This window comes from Anomalospiza imberbis, chromosome 3 (genome assembly GCF_031753505.1).
Source record: "Anomalospiza imberbis isolate Cuckoo-Finch-1a 21T00152 chromosome 3, ASM3175350v1, whole genome shotgun sequence".
NCBI lineage: Eukaryota > Metazoa > Chordata > Aves > Passeriformes > Viduidae > Anomalospiza > Anomalospiza imberbis.
In genome coordinates, this window is record NC_089683.1 from 31,709,191 (window position 1) to 31,728,738 (window position 19,548).

General features: G+C 40.6%; 1 protein-coding gene across 12 annotated transcripts in view; it reads right to left on the minus strand.

Moving 5' to 3' along the window:
• Positions 1-19,548, minus strand: part of FILIP1 (filamin A interacting protein 1) — a 102,855-nt gene that overhangs the window by 21,349 nt on the left and 61,958 nt on the right. For 9 of the 12 annotated variants that reach the window (XR_010997072.1, XM_068183860.1, XM_068183857.1 and 6 more), the window contains one exon: positions 19,004-19,182. Coding sequence is in view for 8 of the 12 variants with exons in the window: in XM_068183860.1 (XP_068039961.1) it covers positions 19,004-19,182 (179 nt within the window). In the remaining 4 variants the exon portion in view is untranslated. Of the gene's footprint in view, positions 1-393; positions 415-2,344; positions 2,507-2,723; positions 2,827-19,003; positions 19,183-19,548 lie in introns of those variants that run through there. The other 3 variants (XM_068183866.1, XM_068183865.1, XM_068183867.1) reach the window with 3 other exon arrangements.

Here is a 19,548-nt window from a genome sequence, read left to right on the forward strand (position 1 = left end):
GAGGAATGTAGGAGGGGATGGGCAATAACTAGGCTCTCCCTCTCCTCCTGCCTTTAGGTTTGGTGCTGAAGTGTTTCTCTGTACAGCCTTTCTGCTTCCCCTTCCCACCTCCAAGCTATGAATCAATCAACAGAAGTGCAGTGGGATGCTGACAGCTACAATTCTATCCCTCCAGAGATGTAGCTTCATTTCTTTAGTGATGGCTCCTCTCAAAAAACATTCACTTCCACATTTTTAAAATAGAGCATGCAAAAGCAAATAGCCCCCCAAACATCTATTGAAAATCATACCAGGTGTATATCTGCCTTTCTGTATGTATTTCAGTCAAGATGAGAAAACATCACAGGTACTCATACAACCTTTTCCACCTCTAGCATAGAAATGGGCACTCACCTACACAAGGAAATCCTGGGAAAGCAGGGCAAGCCAGATGATGCCCTGAAAGGCCATAAACTGCTCCTGTGGTTTGCATACAGATCAACATTTCAGCACAACAGTTCAGCTGTGTTGGCCTGTTTTAGCCCCCTGCTCTGCAAACAAACAAAGTCAAGCTTCCCAAGGTGTCTCCCAGTGTTTAATTAAGCACTCAAAGGAGGGGCTAATGTAGAGGGCAATCTGGAGTAGTGGAGAGCTATTTCTCCTGCTATCAAAACTGGCAGCAGGAGGAACAGCAGCCAGAAGAAAGAGGATGGAAAGGAGGCAAGCAGATAAGGTCTCTAGGGGACCTTATGAATTGAGTTCATACACAGCCTGGAGACCCACAGAGTTTCTCATTGCTGCTCTAGCACAAAGCCATGTGACTTACCATTCCTGTAGTACCTCACTTTGCCATTTACATTCCAAAAAGTCTGTTGCTATGGGGTGTAATGACTTCTATCCCATTTCACGGATGGCCAGTAAGTGGGGGTTAAGGCAAATACATTAATGAGGACTTGCTCACTCTAAGGATCAGCTGACTGAGGGCTGATGAAGGCTGCTTCCTCCTGAGGGGCCAACAGCATTTCTGTGCCACTCACACAGCAATCCCAAGGGAATTTCCACTGGGAAAGCAAATGTCTTCGCAAACTCATCTTTCCACTTCAAACCCAAAGTTTGCTACTGTACATGCAGAGTTAGAGAGACTGGACAACTTCCTAGTGGTAGCTAGAAAGCTGCTGCCCATTAAGTGATGCCAGACTCTGTAATCCCAGGACAATGAAAACCAGCAAGAGGTGGTTTAACTCAATAAAGGAGTTCCCTTTTTTCCCCCCTGTTTAATGTACAACAGCTGATTTTTAAGATTATTTCTACAGCCACTGGGAAATCCTCCACATGTCAGGACTATTTCCCAGTGCTTCCGTGTTTGGGGCCAGGCTGAAAAACCCAAAAGGCTGAATTTTGCTAGTTCTGAGTACTTACAACTTGAGCTGAAGTCAAAGAGAGCCAAAAGATGGTCTAGGGCTCTAGGAAACAAAACAATTGAGCCTAAGACTTAAATTAGGTGATTAGGTCACACTTTCGAATCATCAGCTTCACTACTTCCCACATATCCATCTCAACTGTGAGAAGAAATATGTAAATGAGATCAGAGCCCATGGCAAGAAAAAGAATAAAGCACATCTGTGTTACTTTCTCCATACTATCCATTATATTTTAAAGGTAAAGAATGAGAAAAATGTTTGAATGACCTTAACTACAGAGCTTTCCAACTTCTTGTTCAGCTTATCAGAGGGTCAACTCTGAAAACAAACATAAGCTGGTTTAAAAAAGTTCTAGTAAACTTGAAGGCAATTTTTTGTGGCTACCTAATATACAAACTCAAAATGTAAAAAAAGTGCATGTTCAACTCTGGTGCTGAATTAACTTTTGGAAAGTGATCGTATCAAACTATATTACAAGCAAATTAATAGTCTTGCTGCTTCTAAACTACATGATAGTTTCCAAAATATACTCACAGTAAATGTTTTCTTCCTTAGGAGAACACATTGCTTGTAATCTACAGCAGTTTATCTTCTGTTTCTAACACGGATTTTGTAAAAATTAAAATCCAGTTTGCTGAAAGAGTTTATTTGTGTTGAAAGTGTCTTACTCCAACTGAGCAGTGATTGAAAGTAATATTTTGGAATACAAACACTTACTAAACTCAGTGTTCCCCCCACCTTTCCAGCACAATGGTCACGTAAGAAAAACACTAAAGATCTTTAAGAACAAAACCCGATCGACATCCTTTCAGACTACACAACAGTATCACCCACATTAATTCCGGAGGCTAGAAGAGGGGAAAGGGGATGCACAGAAAGCAGGCACACAGTATCAGAAAGCGAAGACGAAGCAGCGTTCAGCTGAGAGATGAGAACTGCCAAACCTGTCTCCGGGCTGCGGTTATCCTTCCCTGACCTCTCGGTGCGCTGCTCGGGAGAGGAAACCGCACAGCACAGCCCCACCAGATGCACCTTCCAAGGCTCCAGCCCAACGCTACATCAGCCCGGGGCCGGCCCTGCCCCTCAGCGCTGTCCTGCTCCGTCCAGCCCGCCTGGAGCCGGGGCCGCCGAGCATCCCGGCGCGTCCGCTCCCCGCACACTCCGCTCCAGCTGCGCTCCGTCCCGCCCGCGCCTACGCCACTGCCCGGTGCGCTCACTGAACCAGCGAATTGCGCATGCACACAGCAATTAGCGGCGCTCAAATTAAAAATGCAATTCAAAAAATCATTTAAAAAGAAAAAAGAAGAAAAATAATTCTCTTACCTTATAACTAGACCTATATATATATATATTTTTTTTTTTTTAAGCAACCAGAACAGCAACGAAGGGGGGCGACGCCGGGGCCCGGCCCTGCGGCGCTGCCAGGTGAGGCTGCGCCCCTCGCTCCGCACTCGCCCGGGCGGGCGGGGCTGGAGCACCGCGGTCCGGCTTCCGTCCGCCGCCGCTCTCCCGGGGTTTATTATTGACAGTCCCTCCGGGCTCTTTATGGGTACAGTTCATAGGTGAGCGATTAAGAAATAATAATTTGATCGCAGAGAACCGCTGGGAGTTGCTTTTGCTGAACTGGACTGGGAAGCGCGAAGCGCTGCTGCTTCCCAGTGCCAGCTGCCGATTCATTCCGCTGGCTCAACAAAAGTTCCCGTTGCTTTCCTCTTGTCTTGCCGGTGTTTGAAGTGGCGGTACTACTGCTGGTACGCGCTGGCTGATCTTAAGATCGGCTGATAAAGGCATGAATACATGAAGAAAATCCCCTGGGGATTTAGTATACGGGCGTGTTTGTTTTTGAAAATCCATGCATAGTAGCAAGCCTAACCAAGTCTGGTGAGGTCTGAAAAGCACCATTCTGCTAGCTCCCTGCTTTAAAGAAGTCCTAAACCAGCCCTTTTGTTGCCAGAACAGCATAAAAGAATTTGGGGATTCCTTCTGTTTCCCTAATGAGTCCCTGTGTTGCTCAGTCACTTTTTCAGACTTCGTGACGGGAGCTGGGAAGAAGGCTTCCCTTCCCTTTCCCTTTCTCTTTTGCCTTTGCTTTCCTCTTTCCCTTCCCATTCACTTTCCACTTTTCTTAGGAAGCTTTCAGTAGCCAAAAGCACTGGAAGCATAGAATTTAAAATATTATTATCCACTAAAAATGGATATGAGTTTACATTTTTGAGAAACTGTCTACTTTAATGATCTTTCATTATTTTTTCTTAGGACCCTCATTCAGCACACAGACTGGACAGAGCTCATTTGAAAAGCAGGTGCTTAGAGACTGAATTTATGCTTTTTATTCAAGATGTTATTTACCTCACCCTCTTCCGACTCTGCTGAGAACAGAATTATTAATTTCTGGGTGGGAGGTATAAGTACAAAGGGACCAAGGTTTTGCTTGGGACACCTGCTCTGGAGTACATTGGGTGTGGGTTTCAGAGTGCAGCAGAGTGGTGGTGCATGCAGATCACAGTCCCTGTGATTTTGCCTGTACCCAGGAATGGACGCTCCAGATTCCTGCACATCTGAGCCCAGATCCAATATGCTTCCCAAAATGAGAACCATTCTTAGAGTGAAAAACATTCATAATTCATGTAAATTAGCTTCGCATGACATAACTAGCACCGTGTAGCAAATCTGTCACACCAACACAAGAGTAAAGTCACATTTTCCAGGGTAATCGATACTAGTCTTAATCATTCTCTCCCATTTCATATTCCTTTACCTCATTTACTAAATACTTTCCAAAAGATGAAGCTGGGGTCCTACAGAGAGATTGTTGCTTCCTGTATGCAAAGCTGATGCATCTTGGTTTGTTTCTATTTTTCCAGTGTCAGGGGAAAGGCTTCTGTACAAAATGTATTTGATTGTACAATTACAAATGATCATGTGCATTGAGCAGACCAATGTTCTGCTTACTCTACTTAGAGTGTCCTTAGCAATCACAAAAGTTGTTTGGTAGAGCTAAACATTCTTTAAAAAGAGGAAATTGCATACACAATGGCAAACACTAAGATATTGACCATTGAAATGTAATGATATGGCATTACATGGGCACTTTAATAGATTGTCAGAAGAACTTAGATCCTTTGTATGACCTGCATAAAAGTCTGCACTCTTAAATTAACAAAATAATTCATAGCAATAGCCGGGTGTCAGCCTCGAGGCAGTTTGATACTAGAAAGGCATAGAGCACTTTGCAAGCAAGTTTCAAAATTATCTGCTGACAGATGGGTTTGGCTGTGATCAGCAGCCAGGAGCAAGGCTCTGTTCCACTGGCACTGCTGGCTCGGGAGGAGGATCTCTGGTCACAGACCCCATCCCAGCCAGCTCTGGGCTTTGAGCTCATTGCACAGCTCGTCCCAGTCCTGCTGCACCCGCTGCTGAGTCACAGGTTCTCCTCACCTCTGCACTCCATTTCTGACCCCCACCTCTCCCAGATCAACAACCCTTCTAGATGTCCTCTTGTATCTGCTCTGGCTGTTCTTTTGTCTGTTGCCACTTTAGGGCCAGGCTGGAACTGCAAGCGACACCTCTGTGTTTTCATGGTCTCAGCTCTGTGCAGAAAGGTCAGGGATGTCAAGAGGAGAAAGTGCAATGTAGTAGTGGTGAGCCTACACAACTGCACTGGTTACGTCTGTACCACCATGAGATTTCACAGTTAAAGTATTCTCCTATCACCATTTCAACTACTCTGGGTACCCACCACTATGCCAGTACCAGACCTATAGGGGATATCAGGTAGGATGTCACAGCTAAGGTCAAGCAGGCCTTTAAAATATTTAATATTTTCTTACTGCTTAGAAATCACATTGTGTCTATATAAAAACATAAAGGTACTCTGTATGTTGTTATTTCTCAAGAGTACCTCAACTTTAAGTCACTTCAAAGGCTGGGAAAATTTAACTTGCTCATGAATTTTTTTTTGTTCACAATTTCATTGGGATGAAGAAGTTCAAGAAACACATTCCTGAGTAAAGCAGCACTTGTGACATTGTGAGAGCAGATAAGAAAATCAAGAAATAAAAGCAGTAGAGGGAAAAGAAAGGAATTGCAAATTTCAGCTCATCTGAAAGTCAGAAATGATACTTTGCATCTGGCACGATTGCCTCCTACAAGGAGAGTAACTGAGAAGCAAAAGATGGAATTGGAAATAAATAAAAAATTAATGACTTGCTAATAGACTACACATTTCTTTGATAGGCTGCTCTCTTTAAAAAATTCCTAACTGTGCCCAGCAATAGATTCCTCTTGTGGATCTTTGAGACTTGTAACAAATTATTGCCTGATTATAAAATTCTCTGTAAACAGAGCTTTGTAACCTTCCCAGCAGACTGCCCCTGCTCTCAGTTGCCTCTTTACCTTCAGTGCAGAAAACACATGTTACATTTATAGTGAGGGCAGAAAGCTTGCAACTCTCTCCAAGTTCTCAAATATGTTACAAAAAACCCAAACATTTCTGTTTGTGCAAAGCAAGCTTTTCCTAAATTTGTGTTTACTTACATACATGAAAAGGTACAATGTGTGCTTGCCAGACTTTTTTCTTTTTTGTTCCCAAAAGCTTCAAAGCAGTGAAAATCTTCCATCACTATTTTGTTTTTCTTTTTTTCCCTTCTCTTGGTTAAGCCAAACTCATTTGGTAAGTCAGACCTGACCTCCACTTTCTGCTTACAGTTGTCTGCTCTGAGGGCAACACATACAAATTGATTGAGTGACATCTTGATAGAACAAGAAAATTCTGAATATTTAGAGAGGGAAGAGGCTGATTTTAATTTGCTGTTGAAGATATAGTGAGCAAGGTGATCCATTGGGCCTTTTGGAGAAGAGAAATAAATAATGAAGATAAATGCAGTAAATTCTTGAAACATTACTTTGTAGGAAAAGCCTGAGAAAAATACTTCAAGTTGGACTCTGTGCTGTTGTATCTCAGGCAATACACTTTATATGGCATACGTCATGCACATTAAAAAACTTCATTTGGTGAACTGCCCTGACAACTGGCTTTGTTCACCTTTGTTCTTATTTAAAACAGGTTGTTCCATGCAGCTGTTAAAGAAACTGTGTGCACACACACACGTTTGCACACAGGCTTTTTTATTACTCCTCAGATCCTTCAGAATAAGTCATGCTGCCTAGGTTTTAAATTATTTTTCTGTTTATTACAGCATGAAAATCACCCTATGTTGGGATCTGCTGTGTTTTGTCAAAGCATGATTCAAAAGTTTAACAAAAGCATTTCTGACTTTTTTTTCCCCTGTTGCACTCTACCCCCTTCCTTTTGGTTTTCTGCTTTCTTAGCACTTGTGTGTATCCTTTTGATAGCTGGAAAGCTCAGTATCTCCAATACTGCTGGGATTCTTTTAAGTAAAAGTGATTTCATCTGAAGCAGGACCTGCCTATGTCATGGTTATTGCTTCATAGTATGATTTGGTCATATTCTGGGAGTAAGCACCAGGAGTCTCATAGAAGCCTATTATGGCCCTTCAACAAGAGTGTTTTGGGAGCCAAGGGAAAAGGTGTCCAGGAGCTTAGACAAGGACACTTGGCAGGATGCCACTTGCTGCCCTCTGTGCACCCACCATTGTTAGTTCTGGCTGCTTCACCCACCTGTGCTCTATCAGAGCACCTCACTAACACTGTCTGCCTGCTCTGGACTCCACCTTTGTTCTTCTAAGTTACTTGCTTTTGAGGTGCTAGGCGTTCATGGGGAAAAAATAGGTGGAAGAGTGAGCTCAAGTCTTTAAAAGCAGGGAGAACCATGCCTAGTCTCAGTTTACCCAGAGAGAATTTGTCTTTTGGGAGTGTCTTGGCCTCTTTTGCTCCAGCTGGGTCTAGGATGTGAAATTAATCCTGATTCATTTTCTCCTTTCTGTTGCTTTTGTTCTATTGGCCTGAACCTGTCTCTTTGCTGTTCCTCATTTTTAACAGTCCAGGTCCATCAGTTCCATTCTTGCCCCATTGCTCTCACTCCTGCTGACCTTTCCTGGACTTTCTTTTCTTTTATGTTTCTTCCCACTGACACATCCTTCAAGCAAGGTAACCCAGTAACTCACTGGGATTGAAAGGCACTTGGGTCCTACACCTAAAACTAAAGGTTTGTACCTCACTGCTCTGCATTCGATACACCACTGGAATACAGAACTTGATAGAGTGAATAAAACTAGTGGGCAGGAAAAATGAGAGAAAACAGAATTCAAAGAATTCCTGCTTCATTTTAACATCAAACCATACAAGTGATGGGGTGTCTGGAGTCACCATGAGAGGGTTGCAAACATTGGAAAAACAAAAAAAAACAAAAAAAAAAAAAAAAAAAAAAAAACAAAAAAAAAAAAAAAAAAAAAAAGAAAAGAGTGACAAAGTTTAAAATCTGGATTTAGGAAATAGCATCATTAATATAATTGCACACACTGGGCTAGTCAAGCATGGAGAAGCTCACACAGCTGTACAACAGCAATGCAGTTTGAGAGCAAATAACTATTCAAGTGGAGTCAATATAAAAACTCATCTCTGTCAATGCAGGATCTCAGACTTTTTTAGAAATACAAGCCTTTGTGTGCATTTGTTCATATCACATTCAGCCACCTTTGTCACAATGACATAAGAATAATACAATGCACACCTATAAAAGCAGAGAAAAATAAATAATTTTATGAAGATTCCTTCTTGATTTTTAAATTACTTCCTTGTGAGTGTCATATAATCAATGATTTAGCAAATAATGAATCCTCAGAAAATTTTTCAAATGCTGTAAAAAGCAGCCAGCAGCTGCTTTTAAGATCTAGAGAGGGACTGATAGATTTTAACAACATCAGCATCGAGTAATCCTGGCTGTCACACCACATCCTAATATGCCATGTCCCAGCTCTCAGTCTGAAAGGCTGTGAAGGTATTTCCATTATTTTTCATGCCAGGCCCCTCAGCTCTTGCCCTGAACACAAAGGAGCACACACTTGCTTACCACATCCATCCCACAGCCCCACATTTGCTAGTGCTTTTTGCCTGTGTTCCAGAGGTGCAGCATAAATGAGCACGTCTCCCCCAAAAAAAAAGAACCAAAAAACAAACCCATCACAACTGTGAAAAAAATACCAAATAAACCCCCTTGAACCTAAACAAAGCTTTTTGATTACCACATAGCTATTTACTACAGCTCATGCAATTCTAAGGTTTGCTGATTGCATTAGATTTGTGTCTATTGAGAGACAATTAGAGAAGATTCTGTCCCCACAGCTCCCCTCCCCAGCCAACACACACCGCCTAGACTCACCCAAGGTTTGAGCCTGCTATTTTAACCTTTTACTTCTAGTTGCTTAGAGCAGAATCCAAAAAAGACTCCCATAAATATCTGGAATGCAATCAGTGAAGAATTTTGAAAGGAAAAGAAAAAGAAAACAAACAAAACCAAAAAACCCAAACATCCCAGACAAAAAATACCCAACCAGTACACATATAAATATGAATGGTCACAGGCCTCTGATTTTTCAGCAGATCTGTGTTTTGGTTGTCCAGATTTGCTGTTGCACATCCTTGGTAGTCCCGTCATCTTGCCTGAACTGAATATCATTCTTCACCTGAGATTATTTGGGCCTTATGAAGTACATAAAAGTCTTTAAAAGCAAGGGCTTTGTTCTGAGGATGAGAGAGAGAGACATGGGCTGACCACAGCCCCTTGCCCAAGAACAGGAGCTGTCAGTGCTTCCATTCCAAGAAACACTTACTTGCACCAGACCCTGTGCACCCCTTGCCATAAAAAAAGCATGTGTGGTTTTATTTCTCTCCTCAGTCTGAAATACTTCTAGTTTGCACTACCCCTTTCCAAGATCATGTCCTGACTGTAGCCTGTTGAGTATATGAACAGCAAAAAAAAAGGACGGGGAAAACTCAGGTTCTGAGATGGAGAGCAAGCAAGAAGAAACTGAGCCAGTTTCATACAGTAAGTGGGAATTAGAAGGTGCTGTGCTTGCCTTTGTCTTCAAATTCCTTTCTTCCATGTCTGTATTGCCCTGTGACTAACTGCAAGCATAAGCAGTCTGGCCCTGTTGCTCTCTAATCAGTAATTCAGTCGTTAGCTGTTGACTTCCACTAAGCATCCTCACTTACAAATCACTATTGTTTTTCAAAATCTTCTAGTGACATAAGTGCAAATGATGCCTCAGGCACAAGGAGGCAAAAGCTTAGAGCCTCCTTGGTAGAATCAATGGGCAATACTGACCAAAAATAATTCAAAACACAAAGGCGTAATTTGGCTGTGGAAGTTATATAAAAAATTATAGTCATTAAAACTGTTGCTATTATTATTGCTATTATTATTGTTATCATTGTTATTATTATTATTATTATTATTATTATTATTATTATTATTATGGTTTATTATTGTTGTTGTTGTTATTGTTGTTACAATTACTATGATTAACCAAAATGCATATATAAGTTATATAAAAATACTATTTTACAGGAAATATGTATTGCTGACAAGTTAATTTGCTGGAGAGCAGACTCCCATGCAGAAGCTATAATTCCACCCAAGAAACTGCTGTATGTAATACATTTATATATGCATGTATAGACTTCTACAGGTACAAGCATTCACACATTTCGGAATTCCTACTCTGATTCTATTAATCCCATTAATCAAGAAGAGCTCTACTGATTTCAAAGGAATTGCAACAGTGCCAGCTTTGTGCTTATAAAATCCAGCATTAGGATTAATTATTTCCTAAGACCTGAAGAAGATGGATGCAGAAAGCTTGGGTGTGCTAATAATGTTGGGCACAAGGCAATGGTGCTTGTCACTGAAAGCGAGTTGGAGCCACAGCACTTGTTCTGTCAGGTGAGGACACGGGGCAGTGAAAGCAGGACAGACTCTCCTCTGTTGCAGGATGAGCTGTGCCCATGTCACATGAGCTGTCCTCCACTCCACACCGCCCGCCTGCCTTTCGCTGCTAAGGACACCGCTCTGCCCCTGCTGGTTTTGGAAACCACGGCTGTATCCCAGGCAGTAATTTCCAAAATGAAAAAATGTTGAAAGCTGTGCATCATTTTAAAACAAGTTAAGTCATCTAGGAAAAGCCTGACATTTAAATGATGAAAGAGACTACATCTATCCCTTTCTGATTCCTCTGAAAATGAACTTTTAAAATGGAATTGTACAGGAACTTTCATTCTATGATATATGTACTTGTCACCAAGAGATACTTTTTCAGCTATGACATAATTGCTATCATCAGAAAAACATTGCTGTCATTGCGCTATAATTTAGCCTCATTTTCTGCTCATTTCTTTATCTTTCCTCATTAAGGCATTACATGTTCAGCTACGTTACTATTAATCATTGCCTAACATAAGCAACTGCAAAACAAAGCTGTGTAACTGATTTTTCAGTTTCAGAGCTAAACCAAAAATTTAAGAAATATATTTTTAAAAGCTGAATTTTTTTTCTCTCATTCAAGTGAGAAAAGTGTTTCATGTGGATTTCAGTGAAACATTTGCTTGTTTCAGATCAGTAATTTCATTTCCATTTTTGTCATTTTAAGAAAAGCAGGGGATAGAAAGGACTGTAGCGTGGCCCAATTCACCAAACCAACAAGTGAAAAATCCTCCCTTTTTCAGAAGTGATCTACCTGGACCAGTGAATTCCTCTGTGTGGGAAATTTGAATACTCAGGCCTTGACCTACAAGAAGATTTTAATCTCTTTGGTGAAACGAACCCCAAATTATGTAAGTGACTTAAATAGAACAATTAAAATAGAACCATTTTTCCCAGGAAGAATGGGAAGAGATGCCCCAAGGAACCAGTGATGTGACCAGGAAGGACTCCTCTGAAAGGTAGATTCAGGTCCCAACAAGTTGACAGAAGGATTAAAAGTCTATCGTGGTCCAGGTGAGTGGCATAATCACAGGGTTATTTGATTTGGTTTTTTGACTAGCTGGTCTTGTGAATTAGGTCACCAGATTTTCTTTGTTGACATTAATAATAGTCTTACATCCAAAATGGTATGTCTTAATGAGTTTTTAAAAAGATGGTTGAAATACTACCTATGGCAGCACAGTATTATAGTCAGGCACCTACTCAGGTACCTTACAAGTGAATTATACATTTCTGCATTTCTCTGGCCTCACATTTGCACAGGCCTTGTCAAATTTCACAAGAACGCTTTGTCTGGATATTTGCACCCCCTGGATGTTTTATTTCTGCCTTAAGATTTCTTCACATACAAGCCTTAAAAAGAAATGAAAACTGAAATGATGCAAATATAAAACTCATTATTTCTAATCTCCACTGCTGCTGGAGATACTGCAGAAATGAGAAGAGATGCATGACTTAGCAGCCTTTTGGGGAAAGAAAATGGAAAATGCATCACATCTGTTTAGGGTTAGGAAAGCTTCCATATAGGCTCACTGATTCAGAATAACCCCCCTAGTCAGATGATGTCCTGAGGTTCTTCATACAACTTACAGGAGTTATCAGACCATGCAGAACAGGTCTTGGATATTAGTAGGGCATTAGGGCAGTAGGTCATATACTTCACTAATTAGACTGTGCATCTCTGCACATGTAAACTTTCATTTCAACATAAAGCAAATATCCAACATGTTCAAGCTCAAGAGCCTATTATATATTTATACTTGTAAATAAGTGGTATCTATTTAAATTTTTTAGAAATTCACTGAAACCTGGCATTTCAACTGAAACCTGTTTCTAATCTTTTTGAATGAGGAAGCAATTTTCCCTACATGACCCTGATTCAATTCTTGTTTTCTTTGCCTAAAAAACGACAACTTAAAAAGATGGCCTCAGTAGAGCTGTGAACTGATATTTATTTCAGTAGTATAATAACTCTGAAACATGCCAAAGGCCTCTTAAATGTTAAAATTGTTACCTATTGCACCCTGGACAGAGTTTGAGTTCGTGAGTAGATTTTGAATGAAGTAATTTTTTCCCCTGTCTGACCCTGGGAGCATTTGAATTGATGATTATAGCAAGCAAACTTGCTAGGAATAATGAAGTATATATAATTTTGTATAATAATTCTCTCTCAAGGGCTGTGAAGCTGATGCCTACTTCAAAAAAATTTTGGAAAAGTAGCTGAAACAACACATGATGCCATTTTATATAATCCCAGAAGTGACTGAAAGACTGGACAGTTTTGAGGACTATCCAAGTGTAAAGAGATGGATTTGGAGTAGTCCCAGCTCACATTGTGTAAGATTTGCAATACTTTCATATTGTTTCTCCACAGTCAGATGTAACTGTTTGTTCTCTCATTTTCAAATTACCTTTGGAACCATTTTGTTGGAAGCTGAGACCAGATTTATTAGTTAAAACATAAACTTTGCTTCATCGCCACCTTGCAGTCAGCTAGAGCTGTAAAACAGGACCTGCAAAATGGATGACCTTCAGATTTACTTAACTGTGCAGAAATTGTATTTGTCATTGCCAGGATTTTTAATTCATTTATTTTAATAGACTACCCCAGAACTTCTGATCTGTGACCCTGTGAATATATTACATTGACGGAAAATAACCAACTTTTCCAAACCATACCAATAGCATGTCAGCCTGAAAAGGAAAGAACAAAAATGCACTGCTGCCCTTGTCTTCTACATTATAATATTAAAAGTTTAGAGGTGCACTATTGTAAAATGCAGGCAAACCCAGTGGGAAGAAATGATGATGTTTGACTCTAGTTCAGAAGGCTGAATGATTTCTTTATTATAACTATACTATAATACATTAATATACTATTTAAAGGAGATACTAAAACTACGAACCTACTTGCTCTAACTACCATATCTAACTCACTACCAACTCGTGACCCTCCTCGCGAAGGTCCAGACACAGGTGGATCGGATTGGCCATCAGGCTCAAACAATCCTCACCACAATCCAATCAAGGAATCACCCCAGGTAAACAATTCTCTAAACACATTCTACATGAGAAAAACAAGGAGCAGAAATAGAAATTGTTTTCTCTTTCTTTCCTCTGTGCTTCTCTATGAAAAAATCCTGAGAGAGAAAGAAATGTGCTTACCACAGTGCACTTACTGAAAAGTAGACAGAGTGACTCAGTGGTCTAGTAAGGCCAGTAATGTGTGGTAAGATGAGTAACTGCTGTAGGCAATGGTGAAGTCCCTTTGGGATGGCTTTTCCTTTTTTTTTGGTCACAATTTGGAAACCAAGACACAGAAGCAATCTCCATGTGAGAAAAAAAAGCCAGAGTACAAATATGGCTAAAAGCTCTTGGGGAAAAAAATAATTAAAAAAAAAAAAAAGATAGCAAAACTATTTCTGTAAAGTAACCTAATTTCTAGATTTTAGAGGAATCACCAACAGATTATAGTTACAGGCCAAAATTTGTGTTATATGTTTGGATCTTATACCTCACCCCAATACTTCTGTATGGGCCTATTATTACCACAGAATTTGGCTTTATGGTGGTAAATCACAGAAATGTATTAGTCCTGAACACTTCATATTTTTGGCTTGATTGTTCTCTTAACAAGTAATTGACTGATGGATACTCTTCCCTGCTGTCTTCCTGCCAGCTCCTTTATTTTACAGACTTCATAAAAATTGAGGAAAAACACAAACTGGAAAGGCAACACACACAGAATCCCCAATCTATATCACACTCCAGCCTTTACACTTGCTTGGATCCATGAAACACAGGGAAACAAAAAGGCAAGCACTTCCCAGTGAAAGGCTTGGTGCTGCCGTCTCGTGGGAAAAGGGAGAAGGGAAGCTTTGGTAATAAAACCAGAAATGCAAAAAGAGGAAAAAAGAGAGTTGGAAAACTTGTTAACATCAACACTCCCATTTTTGTTTCAAGAGGGCTGTGTGCTTTATTGCTCACAGATCAGTTTCCTTTGCAGGTGATGTGGGCCCAGAATTACATCACCAGCAGAGCAGCCAAGAGCATCTCGGTGCCAGCATGACTGAAGCCCAGAGGAATGTATTATCACAGACCTCCGAGGGCCTTGCCAGTGCATTCCTTGCTGGGGGTGCTGCAACGGGGAAGGCAAAGAGGAGACAATTTTACGTGAGACTGAAAGGGAACTTTGTGGACGAAAGAGCTGGGGTCACAGTCTTGCTGTCTCCTCTACGCAGATCTAATTATGGCCACGTACTTCAAAAAGAGGGCTTAACTAAAACCAGATTTAGCAGGGCAATGCTTAGGAAGTACAGACTGACTCCTCAGCCTTGCCTTTGAGGAAAACATGAAATGCTTCAGTGCGCTGAGAACACTCGCAGTGGTTGTAAAGAATAATTTGAAGCACTGAGGAAAGCAAGAACCAATATTAAATCCTGATCACTTCAGTGAAGTCTTACAATAAAATGTATCTATCCTTTAGCACAGGCAACCCTGAGATACTGGGTGTGTATTTCCTGATCACTGTGTGGTGGGATGACAAAGTCTCAGCAGTCTCAGGGATCGTGCTGGAAGTCATCAAATTATGCACAAAGCAGTCGCATGGATCCCCCATAACAGAGCTCCAACAGAGCCTTTCTGCCACATCACACCCTCTGTTGGGCAACCCACATCTCATCCATATAAAAGAAATTCCCTCCTATTCCCATTTTTCCAGGCTTTCAGGCTATTTCTTCTATCCATCCTGGGTGGCAGGACTGGCTCAGTGGTCCTCACCTCAAGCCTCTTTCTGAACCTTTAAAGTCAGTGGGAGCTTTCCAGTGCTTTTAATAGGAGCAAAATGTGCTGTCATCCAACAGGATTAAAAGAAGGGCACAAGAAAAAAATTTCAGAGGTTAGGACCTCTAAAAATGTCAGCATTATAACCTCATCTCTTAGGTTAATCAAAATGCCAAAGAAATGCTGAGATTACAAAGATTTCTACCCTTTTCCCCCAGGAAAAAAAGCCCTGCTGATCAAATAAAAAAAGTTTGCATTTGATAAACTAAAGATTTCCCCCCTACCCTGCCCCCAGTTCCCTAAAAGGGAAGGTAAGAGGGCTGGGACTAGGCAGCATAGAGAACAGCTAAGTACCATTTCATGTTAAGCCTGCTTTATACAAGAATTTTTGGGGTCATGAAGTACCAATAGCTGGTTTAGCTGTGCCCAGCTCAGCCCAAAGTCACGCCACCAGCTCCCTCCCCAAAGCACTGCTGAAGTTCATGAGGGTGCCTGTGCTGGGAAGATTAATTTTATCCTTGAGGCTGCTGATGCCTGCTCTGCTGCTCTCCAAGTGCCCACTGCAAGACACAGCATCAATGCAGTTCTGACCGGACCCTTCATTCTCCACCTCTCAGACCAGAGACTCCTTACACCACCATCTATCATCCAAGTCTTTGAGGGCGCCTGGGAGCCTTCAGCTCTTCTCCATATTCCTCAGCCTCCTCAGGAGGTTCCAGGAAGATGTCCGCTTCTACATTCCCCGGAATCAGAGATACCCAAGCACAACTTGATGTTAGAGGTACAGCAGCTGAGGTGGGCAAGTGTTGAAAAGGGGAATTTGATTGCACAGAAAAATAGAGAATACTGTCCTTAACTATCAAACATCACTAGATACTATTACAGCATACTATAGGGAAATTTTCAAAACACTTCAGCCACCATGTCTGTAGAACCACCTTCCACTAAAAGTACCAGATTTCTTTCATCTCCACCTGGCAAATGATCATCACTACTCTTTTCCTGTAACATGGAAACGTTTTCCACAATCTTCCTTCAGGTCAGTTGCACTTGGTCTTGCAGAGCCAACAGCAACAATGAGGCCCTTCAGCCTTCTCTGTTTACCCCCACATCCCCAGGCGTATATATTTTGAATATCCCAGTGAACAGTTTTCTCTCCTTTATACTTTTCATGTGTCATTATTTTTGAGAAATCATGTTTTCCTGTTACTTCCTTCCTGTATGAGGCTGGCCTAATAATTAGTCACTCATAGGAGCTGTTTGCTTTCATATCATGTTGTAGTAGATGGATTAGAGATAATGTATGAAAGCGCATGTAAAAAATACTGCAAAGTAAATACATTAAGAGAATATTAGACATACATTAGAACTGAAGCATATTTCTTTCTTAAAGAATTCCCTTTTTGTTTTGTTCAAACTTTCACAAGACAGAGAAAGCAGATGTGACCTGCGAAAGGTGATGTAGACAACAATGGTTAGGGAAGATTGATAAACTACTGTGAGGAAAGAAACTGCTGAAATTGCTTAGATCCACTATAGAAATGATTACTTTTCTCATTGTAGCAGACTGCTGTGAGATGGCCATCCTGCAGCACTGTTCTTCTTCTGGCTCACCCTGTCTCATTAACATTATAACTGTGAGTGCAGCAGAGTGGCTGACGGGCAAAGTTGAACTCTGTGTCCCTTTTTGTTTTCATAGAGACTACAAGTCTGTTCAGCTCTTAATAAAATAACCCTCAAAGTACCACAGTAAAATGAATTATATCTATAGTGGTACTTATAAAACAATAATGCCTATGCAGGACTTTAAAAAATGCCTTTAGGCAGGTCAGTTCTCTGTCCCAATATGTAAATTTAGTATGAGTTTCTTGTATGCTTTAATCTGTTGCAATTTAATTTTTCCACTTCAAACTCTTTCTTTTTGACAAAATCTATTGCCACTGTGGGGCTTTCCTAAGTCATCCTATCACCCTCTGTTTCTTTGTGAATATAGCCCTCAAACAATACTACTTCTAGTTTTTAATACCTACAAAGACGTGGGTGCAGCCTCAGTTTCATGTGCTCTCAGAAAACAAAGGTAAGAAACTGAGATAGTTTAAGACTTTATGCTTAGCGAGTGGTTTCCAGCCCATCCTGATTTTGCTAATCTGCTCTGTACGTGATCTGAGAGGAGGAACCTGAAGAGGGAGGTACATGCATCTTGGTTTTCTATGTTTAGCTGCATGTCATGTTCTCTCTGCTTTGTCACTACTATCTTGAAACAAATTAGTTTCATAGACAAACAAAATGGATTAAATAGCAAACACCAGATTTTTGGTGTTACTCAAGATAAATCAAGAGGGCTTCAGCACTTCAATTATTCCCCTGCAGCCACCAGTACAGGTGCACTGCTGAATAAAGCCAGTGGATTTAGTTGCTCTTAAAGATTTGCTTTCAAGGGATATTCAAATTCAAATTTTCCTTTTCTTATAGCTGTTTTTCCAAAAATTGTAGAATGTAGAAAACTTGAAGTTTGAGAGAGCAGGAAGGGTAAGAGAAAATGTCCACGGATATGGGACATGATATCTTGACAAAAAGCTCTTTAATCACTTCAATAAAGTCAATTAAATCCACATCATAATAGTAGACTATTTAGTGGCTTTCACACATTGAGGGGGAATAATAAGAAGGCAACAATTGTCAAATCATTATGAATATTAAAATGTAAGGACAAATGTAAATGGTATTTTAATACCCCTTTTGTAGCATTTTAGTGGCTGCATGTCCACACATACATGGATATTTAGCATAGAGACAAAATGTCTTCTATGATAATCAGATGTGAAGTTGGTCCTTACTTGAAAATACATTTTTCCTTTTCTACTGTGAGAATCAATATGCTAAGATGCAGAAGCATTTTTGTTCTTTAAAGTTTACCATTCAACCCAGGAAAGTAAAGACAGAACAAAACCAAAAGCTATTAAACCAGGAAATATAGTCACTGTAGCTCATGTGCCACCTACTCAAAGTTGGCGCTGAACTGAGTTCAGGAAATACACTAAACAGTTCTGCTCCTGGCTTTTTGCAAATGTCTGCCACAAGTCTGTGGTTTCCTCAAAAGCATTTTTTCTTTGAACTTGCCTTAAGTATTTTTCTTAGAGCCTTAAAAATAAAAAAACCCAAAAAAACAACACAACATGGATTGATTTCAAGCAGTTTGGTATAAGCACAAAAATTCCATACTGAAAAACTGAGGCTGTTACTGAGTGCTCAGTCTTCAGCTAAGGTAGGTGATCTTTCTTTTCTTAGAGACACAGAAAACAAATTACTCATCCAAAAAGCAGGATACACACTGCAAAAAAAGAAATGTGGGGTGTATGAGACTGTGAGATAAACACCGCAGATAGTCCATCACAGGCTGGGCACATTTTGTAATGCATGATAATATTTTCTTCCAGATAACTTGCCTGAGGCATGCATCTTCAAAATGTGAAAAAGAATGCAAATGGTTTGTGACTTTGCAAGCCTAAACACAAGAGCATGGCAGAGTCCTATCACTTGTGTGCCAGTATCCTGATGTGTGTTGTGGTTTTCCTTACCCTGCCCTCCTGCTGTGACAACAGTGCTCTGTCCTTCACAGAACTTAGCACTTAGCTAAGCAAGTCAGTCCCAAACTTAGCCAACATAAATAACATCTGATCAAAAGCTGCCTGGAGGTACCCAAAACGGGCATGACTAATTCAAAACAAATTTGTTTCTTCAGTCAAGCTCACACTACAGGAACATTCAGTGGTATTCCTCCAGCTCCAGATGTGCACAGTAATGTACCTACAAATGACAGGAGTGGACTGACGCTTACAGATGTTTTACACGTAAAAATACCAGGCCATGTCACTGCTGAAGGGACAAGCGCTGGGGACACTGGGCGTAGTCTTTTACTCACCTCTCCCGCTCCTGTTCCAAGAGGTTGGTAAAGTCATCACTCTTGTTCATGTAATCTGTATGTTTATGTTTCTCATTCTCTAGCTCGTAAACGGTGCGACGATGGCACTTCTCTGCCAACAGGAGCTGTTCCAGCATGCGCCGGTATGTCTCCTTCTGCTTTTCTTCAAGTCTGTCCAGCTGAATTGTAGGAACGGAGAACAGACTGTTTTAAAGGTCTCCTTGCTTACTTCATCTAATTTATTGACCAACAATGTTGTATTTGGTAAATGCAAGTCTCATAATTATATATATTGGGTTTTACATAAAGCAGTGACTAGAAATAAGAATAACTGCCCTGTGAAAGTAATGATTTATTTGGATGACATATTAGCAATAAACATTTGCACAGTTTTCAGATACACAAAGGACAGAATTTCACTTAGCTTTAGGGTAACAAATAATATTGTTGCAGTGCCGTATTTCCCCTGTGGTGAGGTGCTGTGCACGCTTTCTTCATTTCACTAGGAAAAAGCTGTAGCTCAGAACTCAGAGCCTGGGAGCCTG